General features: G+C 45.5%; 1 protein-coding gene across 1 annotated transcript in view; it reads left to right on the top strand.

Annotated features, from left to right (window-relative positions):
* Window positions 1-21,160, top strand: part of Parm1 (prostate androgen-regulated mucin-like protein 1) — a 109,190-nt gene that overhangs the window by 60,765 nt on the left and 27,265 nt on the right. Inside the window, exon 2 of the mRNA XM_075942721.1 lies at window positions 14,164-14,859. Coding sequence (XP_075798836.1) covers window positions 14,164-14,859 — 696 coding nt within the window. The remainder of the gene's footprint in view (window positions 1-14,163; window positions 14,860-21,160) is intronic.

The following is a 21,160-nucleotide window of genomic DNA, read 5'->3' as shown; positions in this document are numbered from 1 at the left end:
TAGTCACCGTGTCATTATTTGCGAGCTGGTGGTCCCAATGAGAACGTACTGCTACGAAACTCTGCCTGAGCTAACACATGGATTAGAGTGTCACCTCATTGTCCCACCAGTGTCAAAGGGGACATGACAATATAGGAAGTGATGTGGTGCAGAAGACTGAATATAGGCAGGTTTTTTTTCTTTTTAACATTTTTTCTAAGCTGCAGTACTTGGCAATTCTAAGCAAGTATACCCAAAGCAAAATTATTCTTTGGGTTGAGCTATGAACAGAACACAAATTTATACAGCTTTCAAAATTTCCCCAACTTAGCTCATGGTGCCAGACTCCATGCTTCCAGACTGGTGTGTCTTAGAGCATGGTCAGCAACGGATGCAGAGGAGCGTTGTGGTGGGTCCCAGAGATTCTGATCAGATACGCTGTGCTCCGGTAACAGCAGCACCCATGACACCCCCCCCAGCTGGGGGTGCTACAGTCTTCATTAGCAGAAAGAAACAGTTAAGGCTGGGGCAGCTGGGGGCTGTCAACAGGTGGAGCACAGGAGACCTGGGAGAGCTCTGTGGGTAAAGTGCATTCTATGGGAACCACGAAGACCTCAGTTCAATACGTAGAACCTATGTAAAAATGCTGGCTGTAGTGGCATGGCCTGGTAACTCCAGAGCTGGGGAGGCAGAGACCAGTGGATATTTGGGGCTTACTGACCAGCCAGTCTTGGCTAATGGGCAAACTCCAGATTCAGTGAGTGACCCTGCCTCAAAAAATAGTTTATCTCCCGAGGAATGATACCTAAGGTTGACTTATAGCATGTGTCCCACACATGTGTGCTGTACACCCACATTGTCATACAAACAGAGCACATGAGATGCTGGGTGTATGTTATATGTGCTCAAGAAGTGACTATGGTTATTTTGGGCAGACATGCAAATCCTGAGGAAGGAACTGCTGTCTTTCTGGACTCATGAGCATGTTAGGTAATGAAGGCAGAAGAGAAGCTGGGAATTTTAGGTAAATTAAAAATTCTGAACGCTGCTGCCACAGGTAACAAATTGGGAGGTAATTAACCACATTAAATGAGAATTTGTCTCAGAGTTTCTTCAAACAGCCCGTTTCCCTTGTCACTTCAAGTATTTGATGAAAATTCATTACCCACGGCATCGCTTACATAAAGCATGCTCTTGCCTAGTGATCACAGCTGATTTATTTCATTATGGGCAATGTTTCTCAGATGGGACTCACCCCTACAATATTAACAGGCAACCTTAACAACACCTGATCTTAGTCTGCTTTGTGCCGCTACAACAGAATCCCACAGCCCGGGTCATTTGCAAAGAGCCGGTTCTTTGATTCAGTTCAGGAGGCTGGAGAGGCCACAGTGGAGGGGCTCCCCCGTGGTGGAGGAGGCAAGGTGATAGAGCACGTACACAGGCACCCATAGGTTCTCCCCATGGTGGAGGAGGCAGGGTGATAGAGGATGCACACACGTACCCATATGCATGCATGTGCAGGTACATGCTAGAGATGTCATGATAAGCTACAGCCTATCATTTATTCCTCCAAAACCCACTCCCGCCATCACTAGCCCACTCTTAAAATAACAGCATCAAAGGTCCCACCTCCCAACTCCGTCACACCAGGGACTAATTTTCTAGCACATTGTCTTTAGGGGGCACATTGGAAACATAGCACAATTGGAAATAAGATTCGTCTCACTCGCCCCAACTGAGACTCCTAGAAGTCCTGGAGAGGGTGCCTGAACTGGCCATGTGCTATTAGCAGTTTGGTGGCTTCCCTAATTGCCACCAGGGGTGCTCTATCCAGTAACTGATGGAAGCAGAGGCAGGGATCCACAGACAAGCACTGTGCTGAGCTCTGAGAGTCTTGCTGAAGAAAGGGAAGAGGGATTTACAAGCTGGGGGCGGTCATGATGGGGGAACCCATAGAAACATTGGATCTGAGCTCTTGGGAGTTCATGAACGCTGGGCCAACAGTCAGGGAGCCTGTGTGTGACAGTCGTGTAGCTGGGTCTCTTAGTAAGGCTTCTAACAGTGAGAGCAGGGCCTCTCCCCAGCACATAGCTGGCTTTTGGTAACCTGTTCCCCATGTTGGATTGCCTGGAGATAAGGGAAGAAGCTCAGTCCTGCATCAACTTGATGTGCCCTGTGCCATGCTTTGTACAAGCCCATGGGAGGTCTGCCCCTTTCTGAATGGAGATTGAGGAGGGGCAGATGGGGAGGGGAATAGATGGTAAAGGGGAGGGTGATGGGAGGAGAGTAGGGAGGAAAAACTGGCTGGTATGTAAAATAAAATGTTATTTAAATAATATTAAAAAGAAAAAAGTTTGTCTCAAGTTTTCTGCTAATCACAACTGTATGCAAGCTGTGAGCGTGCACATGGTTTTATAGCCTTGCAATGACTGTTTCCATTCTCTATCCGGGGACAGAATGGTAGCCTGGTTTCTGCTTCCCGCAGGTGGCCTGTATGTCTGTGAAAATATGCGGAGACATAGAAAGAGTTCATGGGGGAAAACAATGAAACACAAGGGCTCTCTTGGACCCTGGTGACAGTTGGGTTGTGCTGTGCAGTGTGGTTCAGTCCACCACCTCCCATCTGCCTACCCTCAGTCCTAGTTTGGAAAAAGCTCGCTGTCATTAGAGAAATGTACTATTGAAGCTCCCTGGTCAGAAAGAAGGTCAATAAAGAGGGGAACTGAATCTCACCAAAGACAGTCTGTGGCTTACTCGGGGAGCTCTGGCCTTGCAGTCCTCAGAGGCAGGGCCCTCCGAGCTCCAAATGCTGCTCCTATCCTTCCAGCCTGGAACACACAAACCAGTGACAAGCCTTGTTCTCATGGAGACGTCTTTCAGGCTCTAAGCGCTGCATCCCAGTGTTCTCTCAAAGCCTGAAACTTAGGAGACAGTTTCAGAGGCAGGAAGAAAACTAAAGGGCTACATCACAATGCACTCAGGAGGCAGAGGCAGGAGGATTTCTGTGAGCTCAGGGCTGACCTGGTCTACATGGTTTCAGGGCAAGTCAGGGCTACATAGTGAGACCCTGCCTAAATAAATAATAAAAAAATTAATAATTATTTATACTAATACATAATGTTGTAATATTAATATAATAAATAATTAATTGTTTGTCTCAGCATTTCACTTGTCACTTTTCTAAATGATTTGACCGGCATGCTCAATCTAGTCTATAGCATAATTGACAAACTATACAGTGTGTATGAAGTTAGCTGTACTAACCACAGAGGGTTTCCCACAAGGCCATCTGTGTGTGTGTGTGTGTGTGTGTGTGTGTGTGTGTGTGTGTGTGTGTCCCTCCTCTGTATTGTTTTGCTACCTGGGTGCCTTGCTAATAGCAGGCACTCCAGACCCAGCTGCTGAACTAGACAAGCCAAGGGTAATCTGCTAAATGATGCTTAAAGTTTGCAGTAGATGCAGTGATGGTGAATTTTGATTGTGAACTTGATTAAGCTAAGAAATGACACGGACATTGGTGAGGGCCACCTTTGCAGGGGATGAGAGAGCATTTCTAGAGAGGATTAATTGAGGGCAGAATACCCACCTTGAATATGGACAGCACCATCTCATGGGCTGGGATCCCAGACTGAATAAATGAAGAAAAGGGAAAACTGAGCTAAACAGCAGAATGCCCCTCTCTGCATTCTGATTTGCTGAGATGTGAGCAAGAACTGACACTTGTTCCCGCCACTACAGAGCCAGCTGCCTCTGGGCCCTGCCTGCAATGGCCAGCTACATTCCTTCACCCTATGCCAGATCAAAGAGCTCCCCCCTCACGTTGCTTCTGGTCAGGCATTTGGTCAGTGCAGCAATTCTAGGGAATGTGTTCTAGCTTGCACCTCATTGCATAGATAAAGACAGGCTATCCAGTCTAAAAATAACCAGGTGTGGGTCCCAGGCTCTTGTTGAGTGCTAGTTCCTGGCCTGATATACATATCTTTGGAAAATGCCTTTAAAGTTTCTGGATATTTTAATAAGGCACAGATCATATTTAACTTTTTCTTCTCTTTTTCCTCTACATCCTTCCTTCCTTTCTTTCTTTCCTTTCCTTCTCTCTTTCTGATACATTTTTGGGGATATATGGGGACAGCTTGCACTTCATTGGGATTCTGCCCAGAGAGCACACCCAGGAAACATGGACATACAGCCACACACTACTTTGTTGAAGGATGAGGGAAGCAGATCACTCACAGTTGAAGCCATAGGAAAAAGACAGCTACCTAGGTTAATTCCTAAAAAGCATCTCTTGAAAATCACTACCGGATCACAGGAGTAAGGGCATTTGGACCCAGAATCCAGTCCCAGATGTCAATGTAATTGTTTAATGTTTGTTGAGCTCTTACTTGACAACAGGTATTGTGAAAAGCATTTTTAATGATCTATTGTTTTTAGTACACATCATAGAAATTCTGACCAACAGTGCCTTAATTCTCAAACTATACTTTCTTCCTTAACAGGAAGTCTAAGCTATGTATTTTTAATTAACAGGCCATCTAAAGACAGTCATCTCAGGTGTCTGGCTCAGCAGTTCAACAGTATCGTTAAGGAGAAAAACTCTTTTCTTCTCTTGTGTAACTCTTAGTGGGTTGACTTTATCCTTGACTTCCACAAAATGTCAACCACTGTGCCAGACATCACATCTGCACTAAAGACAAGCATGAAGAAAAAAAATAGTAGCCAAGAGTCTTGACCCTTCTTACATAGTCCTTTTATAAGGAGACAGAGAATTTTCTAGCAAACCCTTAGCCTCTGTTCCATCTATTTTGTCAACCAGCACTGGAATACACTGATTGCCATTAGCAAGTCAGGAGATTAGGAAGGCAATAGGCAGCTTTTATTCTCTTTGGGAGGATAGGCAATAAGAGATTAAGACTAGCTATTGAATTAGCCAGACAGTGTCTACCTTCCATGAAGTACTGATTAATGCTGACTATAAACCCTTTGAATGCAAGAACCGGTGGTACCTCTAGTTTGTAATAAGAGGATTAAATGAATAAGGAAAAGTCGCCCAGCGAAGACATGGTTTGGCTTATTGTTTGAACCATTACAGGCAGCTGTATATAATATCATGGTAGTTGCAAGAGCAAGAGACATGAAGACAGACTGTTTTCTCATGTCTGACCCAAGGTTTGCTGCTCCCTAGCTGAGAGCACACTTAATAACCCAGCTGAATCCCACTGGGAATGAAAGAATTCAAACCTAAGAGTTTGCCTGTGGCATGAATCCATTGGTATGAAGTTCAAATACAAGCAAAGTAAGTCTAAATGGCACAAAATGGGATTCGAACTACTTTGAGGGAGTCATGTGATGAGAGAACACGAGAGAAGTTTCCAGAAGAGAGAAGGGCTCAGATACTTTTTGACTATGAAAACGGTGGCATAAAAATACCCCCTGGCAACCAAAAGAGGCCTTAGAGTGCTTTTTTTCTTTTGAGACTGCCTACTGTGTGGTATGTAATGGCTGCATTCAACCCGAAATGATCCAAGAGATGGTACCGTACCTATGTCCATGTTCCTTCTTCCCACCAACTTCTGAAGAACATCACTAAAATGCCTTTAACATTTGAAGCCCCTGTCAATCATTGGGTGGTATACTTTCTCAGTAGTGCCTCCTGAGACTGAGCACTTCAGGCCTTCTCAACCCAGAGGAGATGAGCTTTGGTGGAGCCTTGGCTGACAAAGTCAGAAGTTAAAAAAAGAATAGGATCTTTTTCCCAAGAGGTACAACATTCTTTGTTAATGTTATTTTCTCATTAGCATATTAGTATGCATAGCAGGGACAGAGAACTGATGTTGTCAGTAGAGCTGACTGTGTAGATGGAGACGCTGAGTCATACAGCCTGTCTGCAGACTCTGATTTAGTCAACTCTCATTCTCTGCCCACTGTTGGTACCAAATGGTGTCTCATTTCCATAAGCAATGCACTCAAGGCAACGGGGCTCTTCTAGTAAAAACAGTGTCTTCTAAAGCAGAGTTCAATGGCTTGGGGGCACACACATTCTGTCTAGACATATGATGGTTTTAAAATACCATATGGTTAGAGCACACTCCAAATGGCAATGAGTTTCCAGATACGACATGAAACTTCTAGAGCACTGGGTGCTCTGAGCAGCCCCAACCAAAGACAGCATGGGTCACATCTGTGAGCTAGTTATACTCACTCTAAAGAATATAACGACCCAGCTGAGATACTGAAGAAAAACCCAATCTCTCCCCATCCTGGCGTTCCCAATGTCTATTTAATATGGCCATAGTGAGACAGGCTTGTCATTAAGCCGTGTCATAAGGTAGTATTTCAGGAGCTGATGGCTCTGACCTGTATCATTATTGTGGAGAAGAAATCCCAGACTCGAGATGTGTGTAGCTCAGTTGATAGATTGTTTGTTTAACACATACAAGGACCTGGGTTCAAGTCCTAGCACTACACAAAACTGTGAACCTGGTCGTGGTGGCTCATGCCTGAAACTCCAGCGCTCGGGAGGGAGAGGCAGGATGCGGGTCATCTTCAGCTTTATAGTGAATGTAAGGCCAGCCTAGGCTACAAGAGGACTCCTCAAAAGAAAAAAAGAAAGCCTTCAGTCTCCAAAACTAAGTCAGCAGAAATAGCAGATGTCTTTGTAAAGCCCATCTGTAATTTCATGTTAACTATTTATTTTTATGCAACTCATAAGCACGTGAAAGACGTAGGGGGAATGTTTCTATCATGACCCAGCTTTTAAACCAGAAAGCACTTCTGTCTTCAAAGGATAGAAACATCCCTGCTTTTCTCATCTTTCCTGAGCATGTTCTCTGAATCAGGCACTAACACATCAAGGATGAGGCTCAGTCCTGTCAACGCAGTGGGAGGAAGCAGAGACGAAATGATTGACAGGAGAGTATTGCTACAGTTCGCGCCCATATGAAGCCTGAACAAAGGCGTTCTGTAGTTAGAGTGTATTTCACAGAGGAGGTCGGGCTCCCTTTCTCAGAACTGGGCTGGCAGACTAGAATCAGGGAGGCTGGAGTCAGACTAGGAAGACCAAGAGCCAAAAAAGGGAGGCAGGACATTTCAGGAACTCATGGTGGTTGTGTGCCAGAGTGTTCAGGATCTATACTGAAGGCACAGTGGGAGCTGTGGGAGCATTGAAGTTCAGAAGAGTTTATATAATTATATACCATTTTAAAGAGCATTCTAATGGCCCACACTAGACACTGGAGAGAGAAGAGGAAAAGTGTTCAAACGTGGGTTCCACAGTTCACAAATGTGCCCGCACTTTCCAGCCATAGAGCAGCTAACAGGCCAGGCTTGGGCAAGATGGTGTAGGTTCGAGTTTCAGCTTAGAACACTTAGTTTCCTTTTCTGGGTTTGGCTCTGGTTATTTGTGAAACTTAAGACAGAAGATGCTAGTCTTGTGAAGGTTAGATGGAAGTCACAGGGTGTGGCTCAGCCTAGGCTCTGCATCCGGCACTCACGCATTCCCTCAATGTGTGTGTGTGTGTGTGTGTGTGTGTGTGTGTGTGTGTGTGTGAGAGAGAGAGAGAGAGAGAGAGAGAGAGAGAGAGAGAGAGAGAGAGAGAGAAATGTGTGTGAGAGAGAATGCGCGTGTGTGTGAGAGAGAATGTGTGTGTATGAGAGAGAATGTGTGTATGAATGTGTGTGTGAGTATGTATGTGTGTGAGAGTGTGTGTATGTGTGTATGTCTATATATGTATGGGAATGTGTGAGCGTGTGTGTGTGTGTGTACATGCCTCTGGCTCCTCAGAGGCTGAGCTAGAGCCGTGTAGAGTGACTGTCAGCATTTAACACACAGCCCTTCTGCCGCCCAGGCCTCTGCCAGGAGACCACAGCCAGCACTTCAACCTAACTTGGCAACCACAGAAGGGAGCTGGCTGCACTTTTATTAAGTTTCAGCAAGTTTGCCAAAGCTTTGTCATGTCTTTTCTCAGGTAGCTGACAAGCTGGGGGCAAGGGAGGACAAGGAGAAAACAGGAAATGGACAGTCTTATACCCAAGCTGCGTGAGACTCCAGCATCAGCAGAGGGTGCTGCTTGTGGACGTTAGGGACAGGGACGGGGGTTAGGGTGGTGACACGTGGATGTGTCAGGAGTCTCAGAGCAAACTCTTTAGTCAACAGTGCCTCATAACACCTCCCACCGGTGGGAGAAAATGCCTGAGTGTCCCATCTGTCAGCCCCAACCCCTCTTCTTCACATGGTAGAAAACCAGAGATCAAGCCAAATGCTCAATCTTTCACATATCAAAGACCTGTAAACCGGGACACCGATGTCCTACTCAGGACAAAACATGTGGGGACAAGTAGTTGAAGAATCTGTTTTGTTTTGTTTTGTGACATCTGTCAGATCATCTTGCAGCACGGTAGCTGGAGTCTGACCAAGCCAGGATCAGCCGGTGCTCGTAAATCCACACAGAATAATTTAAGATTAAGTTGACCGTGTGCCCTTTTACCATACATCTGCTCTGAGCTACTCCCCCTGGGGGTCATCCATCTGACACAGGTGGGCCTGATACTGCCCAGACAGTACGCACCATGGCTGCTAATGTCACTTTGCCTTTAAGCAATGTTGGCGCATCTCTAAGAGAGATAACTGGGTTTTATGTCTTCAACCTAGTAGCTTCCATTTTCTCAAGGAAATACTAAAAGTCCTTTGGTTTTCCAGAGTAACGTAGCTCTGCTGTAAAGGGAAAATGGACAGAGTACGATGCTTTTCCAGCCTTCTCTGATGTCTCCTGGGGGCTCTTGCCTGATAACTCTGTAATGGCAGCTGGTAGAGTTAGGTCTTGCAGCCATGTTGAGGCTGGGGCACAGGTTGCCTGGAAGGGTCAGACATTAAGTGCTCAAGTTCTGACTCCGTCTTCAGAGACAACGCCCAGGTGTTGTTCTTGATATTGAAAGGTGCATCACGTGGCTTTCCCTGTCTGTGTCTGCTCCAGTGTTTGCAGGTGAGGGGTTCCAACCCTGACTCTTTTCTTCAGATGTTCGAAAGTGTGCACTCCTACCTGTTAGACCTCTTTAGTTTGTTGTGCCTATGAGAAAACCAGTTGTCCATATGAGAAAATAGAAACCATATGCCACAGAGGTTCTGAATAATGAAACTTTAACTCCAGAATGTGATGAGCTTAGAGGCAGCTCTTTCGGAGCTAATTAGGGTTGGGAAGGTCTTAAGAGAATGGGGGCTCCTACTGATGGAATTCATGTCCTTAGAAAGGACATCATAGTGCTCAGGAAGATGAGACGGAAGAACAGTCCACAAGTTCAAGATTGCCCTGGGTGACATAACAGGTTCTAAGTTAACTTGGGCTATAAAATGAGACCCAGTCTCAAAACTATACACACACACACACACACACACACACACATACACACACACGAGAAAAAATAAGAGAACATGAGAGAGAGACATGCTGTCTCTCCCCACTCCATGCTCCACCCAAATTCCTAAAGAAAGGGCATGTGAGAACATCTAGTTGATGACCACCTATAGACCAGGAAGAGTGTCCTTCATCCAAAACTAAATTGCCTAGCACAGTGACATCGGGCTTCTCACCTTCCATAACTGAGATGCATTGTGTTAAATCCTCAGCCTACAAGTTAGTTATTGCTACTACCACCACCACCACCACCACCACCCAGAAAACAAATGCATGTGACATTCTCCAAGATGGTCATAGTATGTTCATCTGGGGTGTTTTTATGCTAGTAAAAGATCTGCCCTTAGATAGGCAGGGCAATGGGATATAGACAATATAGCAAAGCTAAGATCTTTAATATCTTATGCGAGTCATGGTGCCCAACATTGTCATACAATTTTGTGCATTGTTGCTTGGTTAGAAATTGCCTGAGCTGGACCATAAAGTACTTGAAGTAAGTACGAAGTTGGTAGCCAAAAGAAGCATACGACCACCTCCAGATCTCTCTGGAAGCAGGCAGGATGGGAACAGAAAAGTAAATTAGTAAGAATTGCACAAGAAAGCGGAAGTCTCCAGCAACAAACCAGCGCTTGGAGCATCCATTTTTCAACCTATAACAATATAACAGAATAGCTTTTGGCCCTGCTGGATATAACAATGCAAGTGTCATCCTGAACAACAGATATCTTAGGTGGCATCATGTACAATTCTTATCCTTTTATGAACAGCTCAAATGTTATCTCTTCTGTGACTTTTCTAAATGTCGATTGAAAATGACATTTAGATATTTTTACATCCTGTAGTGCAGAATTTATTAATCTTTCTCTGAGGCTTCAAGTGAACCTTGGCTTTACTTTTCTAAAGCACTTATAACATCGCGTTAGTAGGAAGTTGGGTATGGTTTCTGTCCTGCTCCACAGTGAACTCTGAAGACAGAACTGTGAACAGAGAAACTGCTCAGCCAGCATTGGGAAAAATGAGTTGAGTGGATGATGAATGAACGAGGTGAATGGTAAATGGAAGAATGAATGGCGGATAAATTAGCGAGTTAATTCACGAGGAGTGAATGAATCTGTGCTCTTTTGGTGAGCCCTCATTTACCTCTGACTTGTAGAGATCCTTTGACCCGACTTCCAGGCTGAGGTTGACGATCTCTATCTACCCATTTATGAATCTCAGAAGTGTGTTTAAGCACTACCATGTCTTGAGTCAGCCGTGGGCCCTGCCATGATATGGAGGCAGTAAGCTCCAGAGTAACATACAAATATTCCACACTTCACTAATACCCATGTCAAAGATTCCTCGGCTATTAGAATACACCATAACAGCCTGGACTTCTGTGTAGCCTAAGTTTGGAGGGCTGTCCTCTTATTTCCTAAGGAAGCAATTGTCTCACCATCCACATTCAGAGCCAACTCCTTAAAACATTATTTCCTTGCCAGTCACAAGTTCCCTAATACTCAGTCTAGCCTCTGACCAATGCTTTTAAAGTAAAATTAAACCAGTCATGTTTAAGGACATCCAAATGTTAAGTTCAGAGTAGGATCTGTAGTGCATATGCCATTAGCCCCTGAATCTGTCACAAGGCATCAGACAAGGTGGCAAATTCTATCAGGATGCCCGGAATGCCTCCCATCTGGTCTTCTCTCCCTTTCTTGGCTAGTATCCAGCCCCTGCCCTGCTCTTTCTGAACACTATTTAGGCTTGCCCTTACCACTGGGAATTTTTAAGAGGAGACTCCTCATGATTGTAGTGTAGATAGTTGAGGACCTAATATATTAAGCCTAATATATTATAGGCTTATATTATGGCAGAAAGACAGAGTGAAGCAAAGATGTTGCCCTCAAATAATAACAGACAGGCAGTTGTCACCTACTAGCCAAATGACATGTGGACTAGATGAGATGACATTGGACTAGTCAGGAAGAAAGGATTTTGTTTTATCTTTATATATGTATATATGACTGTTTTGCCCACGTGTATGTCTGTGCACCATGCATGCAGTTCCTGTGGAGACCAGAAGACAGCATTAGATCCCCTTGAAACTGGGCTTACAGGGAGTTGTGAGCTGCTATTTGGGTGCTGGGAATCGAACCTGGGTCCTCTGGAAGAATAGTCAATGTTCTTTCAAGTTAATCTTAAAATCCCTGAGCCTTATCTCCAGTCCCTTGGGAAGGAAGACTTTAAGCATTTGGTTTTCTCTTCCTTCTTTGCTGCCTGTCTTCTACAAGTACTTATTTAGTGTTTACTGTGACCTGGACATTGTCCTTAGGAAAACCACAACAAATAATCCCATGTCTTTGTGCCCTTACTAAGCTTACATTTTGGTACAAATGAAGAGAAGTAACTTCCAAAAAGAGACACAAGTACACAAAAAAATTAGGTAAAAAAGTAGGTCAGTTCCTCAAAACGTTAAAGAGGATTACCCTATGACCCAGAAATCTCACTCTTGGGTTGATACCCAAAGGAACTGAAAGCAGGAAGATAGCAGATCTCTATACACTCGTACTTGTGTCCATGGCAACAGTCTTCTCAATGGCCAAAAGACGGATGATAAGCTGATAAACACAAGGTGGAATAGATGGATGGATGGATGGATGGATGGATGGATGGATGATAGATAGATAGATATATGAATGGATGGTGGCTAGATGATGGATGATTAGATAGATAGATAGATAGATAGATAGATAGATAGATAGATAGATAGATAGATAGATAGATAGAATAGATAGATAGAATAGATAGACGGACGGATGGACAGACTGATAGGTAACAATACATAGGGCATTCTAGCACATGCTATTGCATGGGTGAGATTTGAAGACTTTAGGATAAGTGAAATAAATGTATATTAAAAAGGACCAAGCCTATATGATTCAACTTTCATGAGACCCCTAAATGATCAGTTTTACACGGAATATAGAAAGACCCTTTGCACAAGCTGCAAAGAGTGAGGGGAGGGGAGCTTGACAAAATGAGAAAGTTGGAGAGATGGATGGTGACCCCCCAAGACAATGTTAATAAACTTAAAGCCGTGAGATGCACACAAAGATTGTTAAGACGGTAAACATTGGCTATGATTTTTACCACGCAGTCTTTCTTTCTCTTTAAAAAGAGAGATGTGAAGCTGGGGTGGAGATGATTTTAATTAGAATCGTCTGAGAAGAGCTTCTGGGGTGATTCTGAGTCAAAGCTAATCACAATGAGAAAAACCTAAGATGACACGGGCTCTTTCTGATTTCGTTCTAAGTACAACAGGATGCATTTGAAGTGTTTTGATTAGCTGAAAAGTGAAACCAGACATGATAGCACACACCTTTGACCTCAGTGCTCAAGAAGCAGAGGTAGGTGGATCTCTGGAGTTCCAGGTCAGCCTGGGCTACATAGTGAAACCTTGCCATGAACAAAAAGAAAAGAAAAGAGCAAGCACCTTAAAAGATTTTAAGATTAACTTGAAAGATTTTCTCGGCTGTGTCTGAAAAGCACACAGAGGTTTCTTCTGGGCGAAACCCAGATGCCAGGAGGCCTTTTAAGAGGCCCCTGCTGTCACCTGAATAGTTAACTCGGGGATATTGAGATGATTATGAAGAAAGCGGGTGTATCAGGTTACAGTTCAAGGGAGTGACTGACTGAGAACTCGATTTGGGTATGAGGGACAAAGGCTGGCGTGTCTATTTTCAGTTGAGAACTTCGCATTTGGGATTCCCTATACTGTGATGGAAATGACAAGCCAAAGCCAGTTGGCGGATGAGGACGGTACAGAGAGGCAATCAAGAGCCATGCTACACGGAGTGGGACGATGAGCCCAGTGCCTGCCAGACTAACTCCAAGAAGTCCTTGCTTAAACTTAATGAATGAAGAATAAAGTGAATGGCTAACTCAATGGAGGGTAGGAGCGAGGTTGAGGGGAAGAATTAGTTCTAAACTTTACAAAATCTGAAGGGGAAGATTTGGCAAAATCATGATTGTAAAGAATACCAATCTAGAACTCATGATACTCCCAAACCATACATGAGGGCTTTATTCTAAAACTCCTCTTCTTCCATGGGAATATGCTTCTAAAGCCACCAAGCCCTGCCTCGGGGTACAGAAAGGCAGAAAGATAGAGGGAGGGGGCAGGCTCTCCATGGCTCTTCAGGATTTGAAATAGGAGCAGGGCCCACAGAGGTTCCTCTGAAACTCTACCCACCTCCTGCCAGTCACCAAGCACTGATTTTACTGCTCTCTCTCTCTCTCCCTCTCTCTCTCCCTTTCTCTCATCACACACACACACACACACACACACACACACGTACACACACACACACACGTACACACACACACACACGTACACACCCTTGGCATCCCCAGTGTGTAGCTGTTATGCAGTCAGGCAGGCAAATGCCGGGGGGGGGGGGTTCTGTAGAGGGCCTCACCCCCTAAGGACGGTGATTTAAACCAGCAGGAGACAGATTATTTCTTTCCACCTGAAGTCTTGAATTGACTGACCCGCTAATCGCTCTTCTGGAGGGAGCTTTGGGCCAGTTTCTACTGGGAGTCACAAGTCAAGGCGACAGATAAGTGAGAAGAGTAGGTTTTAAAAGTCACTTTCACACCTCAATGTCACCTGCACAGTGGGGAAAAAAGAGAAAAATACCTGGAATTACACTGTAAATCAGCTGTGCAATTGTGCATGTATATACGGTTTTCATGCAATTAACTGTGTTTGTCGTGACTCTTTCTTTCATAGGACTCAGGGTACAGGGTTCACTGACATCGACCCCAGTGCCTGTTTCTCTCATGACAAAAACGACCCCCTCTCCAGCCACCTTGACTACCTCTGCACAGAACACTACTATGGCCAGCACCCCCTTGGCCGGCGGCACTCACAACGCTTCTGTTCTCTCCACTGCTGCTGCATCCTTGACATCTCAGCCCTCCAAGAACATTTCTACGGTCCCCAGAGAAGAGGCTGTCACCAGCCCAGCTTCAAAGTGGAACGGCAGCAACACAGAGTCACCTGCCAGCTTCTCCCCAACGAGCAACGATGTCCACTTGACACCCACTCCCAAGGAGCATGGTCTCAACAGTTCTGAAGCAAGTGTGCCAACCACTACACCCCAGCCACCCACACTCATTTCTTCTCAGGCTCCAACCTCAACATCCACATCCCAGGCAACTTCCCCGCCGGAGTCTCTATCTGCCTCCAGCATCTCTAACAACAGCTCCTCTGTGACCAGCATCCAGTCTACAGGAGCTTCAATGGCACCCACGTCCCCAACAGAGGGGCCCAGCTCTAGTCAGACACCCACTTCCCATGTTACGGCCGAGCCGGCACCCAAGGAGAAATCACCCCAAGATGCTGAGCATGACGGAGTGTCCTGTGAGTCTGAGACCACCACCCCCTTCCTGATCATGCAAGAAGTGGAGAATGCCTTAAGTTCAGGTGAGTCCCTCTCGAGATGAGATGAATGTTCTAGGTCATGCTAAGGTCAAGCACCCCTCCCTCCCATGGGAGAGAGGTGGAATGCACAGTACCTAAGGGTGATTATAAAGCTCTATAATTTTAACAAGAATGCAAGTTTTCAGTTACTTAACATTTCATATTCTTTGTAGTCAGTTGTCATCTGTCTGATGTGTCTTCACAGAATGTCACAGGGGTACATAAGTAAGACCACGAAGTAAAATTATCGGGTCAAGCTTTCCTAGGTTTTGCTTCCAACAACTTCCTAGCCCCTCTCAAAATGGGGGAGACCCCCGGCAAAACAAGATCTTCTTCCTTTGGGTATCGCAAAACCAAAGAGAAAAACCGAAGCTGCGCATCAGGGGCCTACATCTGTTTATGTCAGAGAATGGAGAACTGGAGAGTCCAGGCTCAGAAGTGATTGGTTTACCTTGTCTGGTACACACAGGGTTTTCAAACATAAGAATACTGATAAAAGGAATATTCAAGACTTTGCCTTTAACATGGGAAATTCTTTCCCTCCTCCTATGGTGTGGTAGTCACGGCAGCTGGTGGGTATGCCATGAATAATATAGATTCAGGTTATAATCAGATGGCAAGCATGGTGCTTAGGGGAGCTCCTGGCACAGAGTAGCTCCAAAAACTACAATCTGGCTCAGTTCTAATGAAATGTTGGTCTTAGAAGCTGATCACTGTAGGGTAGAGGTGGAGAAGGTTTGTTCATAGACACTGCTGTGCCTGCTGGAAAATAGCATGGATTTTATAGAACACTGCACTCATTTTTATTCTCAAAAAAAAAACCCTGTAAAGTTAGTGTCGTGTTAGCCTCATTTTACCATCTTGAAAATTATGACAGACAGATATTCAGGGTCTTTTCTAAAGCTACACATAGCAGACCCCAATGTGAAACTCTAAACTTCTGGACCCTTGGCAGAAAAGTCTTCCATGAAAACAGCTGTCCTTGTGGCAAAGAACCAGTGGGGCAAGAATGGCCACACGCCAAGTGGAAATGGACCCAAAGCCTTTCCCTGGGTGGCCCTGGGGCAGGCTTGCATTGAGAATAGAAGGTTCCAGTCAGATCATGTATGACAAGCTAGGGCCAATGGAAAACTGTCAGTGGTGAGAAAAAGACATCTTTTAGTGAGAACAAACAAACTCTGGGAATAGACATAGTGCAAGAGAGTGGTAGGAAAAGAAAAGCTGAGATTAACGAAGGAATAACTGCTATGGAAGAGCTCATAGGCTAATCAGACAAGCAGTCCCAGAAAACTGTAAGCAGGAGACACTGTAGAAACATGTGGAACTTTGGTGGTGCTGCACACTTTAATCCCAGCACTCACAAGGCAGAGGCAGGAGGAAATTTCTGAGTTTGAGGCCAGCCTGGTCTATAGAGCGAGTTCCAGGACAGCCAGGGCTACACATAGAAACCCTGTCCTGGGGGGAAAAAAGGAAAGAAAAAAAGAAAAGAAGGAAGGAAGGAAGGAAAAGAAAAGAAATGTGCAAATTCCAAAGGATTAAAAACTATTTTTCAAATCTTATCTCAAAGGCTGGGGGCATACCAGTGAGGGGAACAAGAGTGAAGGAAACATTTCAACTGAGCTGAAGGCGTCCACTGCAGAGGCTTGACTGAGGTGCAGGAGGCGTAAGGGCCAGGCATGAGACAGGAAAGCACTGAAACCGGAATTCAGTAGCAAGCCCTGTGGATCTTTCCATGTCCTTCATGACAGCAGCGACTCTGGCTTGAAGGGAACTACCCTTCCTTCCTATTCTACCTCCACTCTGGCATGCAGCCAGAAGCCACGGCAAGTGAAACCAGTGGTGTAGGGGGGAGCCAGGTGGAGAAAGGTGGAGGGCAAACCTGCAAGGGGGTAGTGGTGACCCATTCCCAGCAAACTGACGCCTGTTCACAGTTCCAGGCCAGTACTCAGCACGCTGTCCTTAGCTGGGCACTCTGTTGCTGTCTCACCCTGACTTCCTGCCCGAGTTATGAGGGAGGTACCTAAAGCAGAGTGGGTTTCGTAAAATCCATCTCTCATAAAAGGAGCATCCAGGTACAAGGCTGTGGGCATGGTCCCACCCACCTTTTCCTTCGTGCTCTGGACTCTTAGAAGAATGCTGCTTCTCTTTGCTTCTCCCCCCAGAATTCCACAGATGGGATGGTTTGATACTCTAGAGTACAAAGTCTAAGCTTGGTGATAGGGGATCTCCAGGATCTGATATGTCTTCCTGAAATCTGGTAGTTCCTTTACTGGAACTTTCAGGAATGTTCTGGCATTTTTTGGCTTGGTCTTCAGATCATATTTCTTCTTTATTTCAACCTAGCAGGCCTAAAGGTTCTAAATTGGTGGCACACAGCTGAGTCATGGTCCTTTGTAGTTCAAGAAAATATGCACACATGGGAACTCTGCATGAAGAGAAGCTTGGATGGATGGGGAAGAGAGAAAGGTGGCAGGGGAGGGTGATTACCAAGTCCAGGCCAGGGTACATTCATAGAACATGGAGAATTTGTCCCTTAAGATCTATTTAATACAAAACTACTTAAAGTTCATCTGCCAGGACCCACTGGCTATCCTTTGGGATTCAAGCAGAGAGGAAGGACACAAGTTACTCCTAATTCCACTCCTAGCTTCTAACCCAAGTATGAACCAAGACATGCAGGACAAGTATGGGGGCCGTGGGATACGGTCTGTCCATCACACAGGGAAGAGACTATTCCCTGGAGGAGTGACGTGCTTCGCTCAAGGTCATGCCTCTGCTCAAGGTCACGCCTCTCAGGACAGAGCTGGGCCCAGAATGATCTGGCTCTGGGCCAACCCAGCCTTGCTGCACGCACCTCATCAGCCCTCGGCTCCTCTGAGCTCCTGTTTCCAGATGGACATGCTCTTCAGAGATCAGTTGCTGCCAGTGCTAAGCACCACACGTTGTGTGACAGTTGGTCTTATTCTGGGTGAGTTTACATAGCTCATTTCTATTAATCCACCTTTTCAACAAACACTTAGTCCTAGTCCACTGACTAATTCAGAAACAAAGCAAATGTTATGTGAGTTCAAATCAACCAGAGAAAGTGTGATCCTCTGTGGTGAAGGGAGCTGGGAGCATCAGGAAATGGAGTCTGAGCAAATGGGTCTGGGAAAAATGTGCCAAGGTGAGGGTCCAGAGTTTCTGCAGGCGATGTCGAGGGGAGCGTACAGCATCTGTAGGACCACCTGCTCTCGTGAGGAACCCTGTATCTTCCCTGCCCCCTGCTCCTTTGGCTAATTCTCAGGCCCAGGTAGATCTGACTACTATATAGCTGTTGACTTTGACGGCCATGGTCCGAGCCCTCATCTCCAAGGCACTGTCTCTGCTTGAGCTCCAAAGCAAGTTCTCTCTCATTCCTCTACTTGTTCTGCCTTTGCCTCCCTCACAGCCCATCAGCAGGTGCTCCAGGTAATATTGAGCACTACAGGGCCGCCCCACCCTCTTTCCTCCCCTGTTGTTCCAATCCCCTTGCCTTCCTCCCTTTGGTCTGATGGTGCTGAGACACACACATCTACCCTGTCCTGTTTTATGGAACTGCACCTGTGTCTATCCCGCTGTTGGCCAACTGAAGACCTCCCCGGGGTCAGCCACGAGCATCTCACACTTCAGGTGTCTGAGGGAGACTATTAAATTCCTCAGCCCATCCTCCTGTGGATCTCCTGGGTTGTGTTGTTCCATTGACTCAGCCCTGATGACCAACACCTGCCTAGTTAACTGAGGGCCTCAAAATCAAGCACCCCTTAGGCCTTGCCCTTTTCTGTGGATGGATATAGGTTGGTGATGCTTTCATCCTCCTTGAGGAGGTCATAAGTGTTAGACTGGCCCGCATACCTCCAATAGAGTAGCCAGGAGCCAAATGTGGCCTCTAAGGCCTAGAACTGCAGCTGCTCCAAACAGAGATGGTCTGCAACTCAAATCGTACTCACAGAGTTTCAAAGACCCAGTGAAGGAAAAAACAGAATGTAAACACTTATATTTTTTGCAGGCTGAGGTGTTAATATTTTAGATATATTGAGTTAGATAAAAATGATTTTTTTAAATGAAGAACCAGCAACTCAAAACAAATCCCAGGGTGTTGCGGCTCTGATGGTCTAATTGATTCCCTTTTAACCAGAATGGAGGGCCAGGGTTTAGGTGATGCTCTAAACCTGTACAGACTCTCTTATCTCATTGTTTTATACTCCCCAAGCTCCCTGGCATTCTTCCTATTAGCTGAACACAGAGAACCCTCCTGCCGCAGGGCCTTGGCACACACTGTTCCCCTGCCTGAAACACCCATGCTCCTTTTTTTAATGGACCAGTCCTGTTCCTTGTCTGGACTCAGTTCAACTCCCATCTCTTCTGCAAACCTCCGCTCCGCTAAGTGGAATGATAGGTGCCGTCAATGTGAATCCATTTACCATGCTTCAGTTGCCTTGTTATTGCTTGCCGTTCTCTGACAGCATCTCCTGCATTGGGAGACTGCCTGCTCGCTGCTAGGAAGAACCCTGCTCACAGGGAATGAGGAGGAGGTTATGTCTCAGCCCTCTGATGTGGCAGATCCTCGGCAGCATTCACTGAATCAGTGAAAGTGTGCATCACTCAGCACCAGGAAAGCTGCTACACTCACCTGATCATCCTTATTCATAAGATGGATGAGGAAGAAGATCTGTAGGGTGTGGCTGTCAGAGGTTAAGGTAGCATGTACACTTAGCTATTACACAGTGTCCCCAAACAATAGCTTTGACTGTTGTTTTATTATTATTTGCTATTTTGTTAACTTTTTGATCATCACCTTTATTATCCTGTTTGTCATAATGAAGGATGCCCACAATCTTCAACAAGCACTTATTAAGCCAGGTATATGACTCTATGCTAAAGATACATGTAGCAATGAATAATGGTCTCTTCTCTGGAAATCTACAGTGTAACACGTATGTCCTAGAAAGCAATGTAGAGTCCCAGGCTGCCTAAGCAGGTACATCACCAATGAAGGAGGAAGGAGCTTCGGGAGGGGTGTCAGAGGCCCTAGCTCATAAGGTTGTTGCTGTACCTGGTAGTCCACTGATAGTCACTGAAGGGAAGAATAGTCTAAGAATTGTGCTTAAACAGTATTCAACAGCAGGAGAAATGAGCAGGGTAAGTTGTAAGCAGTTGAGGACCAAAAATATATACCAGTTCATACCTGGTTTCTGATTACTCGTCATCAGTGATAGGTCATGTTATTAAACTACTCCACCGTTAAGGAGTTTCACTATAAACTGAGGCTATCGTAAAGTCCTTCGTGTGTGCCATATCATGACAGTTGTTTACTGCACTGACCCAGTGCCAAAGAAATGAGATCCTTGTTTGTGAGAGCCTAGGTTGGAGGTTGGGCTATTTCCCAGCAGACGCTCCCCTCACTCAATCCTAGGAATTGACCAGTGAGGCTGGGTCAGCTGGATCTCTTCTAAAGGTGAAAACAATGCGCACAGAGACCAACTTACTCAAGTCTCACGTGAGGGCCAGGGCCAGGGTTCAATCTCCACCCTCCAGACAGGTCTTGAGCCAAGGCTTCCTGCTACTGAACCCATCCTGTGTGACGTAATGGAAACACGGAGTCAGGAGAGCTAACAGTCAGCAGCACACTGCAGCCTCTGCCCAACTAGAAAAGGTGCGGCTTGTGTTAAATTTGGATCATACTGTGTTATCAAGCCAGGGCTCCCCGTGTGTGAGAACTCTGACGTGATTTTCATTCCCCAAGCAAAGTCAGTGCAACACACAGCTCGGGCCACAGTGAGCAGAGGAGGGAGGGGCTGAGATGCAGAGCAGGTCACCCTCATGACGTCACCAGGCGACACACACACACACACACACACACACACGCTTCGTAGCTGTACTCATTCTGCTTGTTACATTGTGGAACCCGCGAGTCCACGGGGATTGTGATGCATTTTCCAGTACAATGAGAAAAACGGAGCTGTGAAAATTGGTGGTATTTTCTGAGCTGTAAATTGCTGGTTTGAAGTCCAGTGTTTCATTCAGCAGGAACTGTACTAATAAACACCCTGAGAGGGCAGTACTACAAAGACATCTGGACATCTCTGTGTCTCCACCCTCCAGGAATTTTCGTGTAGAAGACATCCATGCCTTCAAGATGAATGTAGACTTGGAAAAAAGGAATAAATTGATAGGAAAGATAGAAGAATCATTTTAAAATATATCTTGGAAAATTTTAGGAGTGAAAAATGTATATTGTAATAAGTTCATGACCTAGTTCAAAAACATTAAAAATCGGCTAAAG

The sequence above is a fragment of the Microtus pennsylvanicus genome, chromosome 12 (assembly GCF_037038515.1).
Source record: "Microtus pennsylvanicus isolate mMicPen1 chromosome 12, mMicPen1.hap1, whole genome shotgun sequence".
Classification (NCBI taxonomy): Eukaryota; Metazoa; Chordata; class Mammalia; order Rodentia; family Cricetidae; genus Microtus; species Microtus pennsylvanicus.
This window is presented reverse-complemented; position numbering and strand designations above follow the sequence as displayed.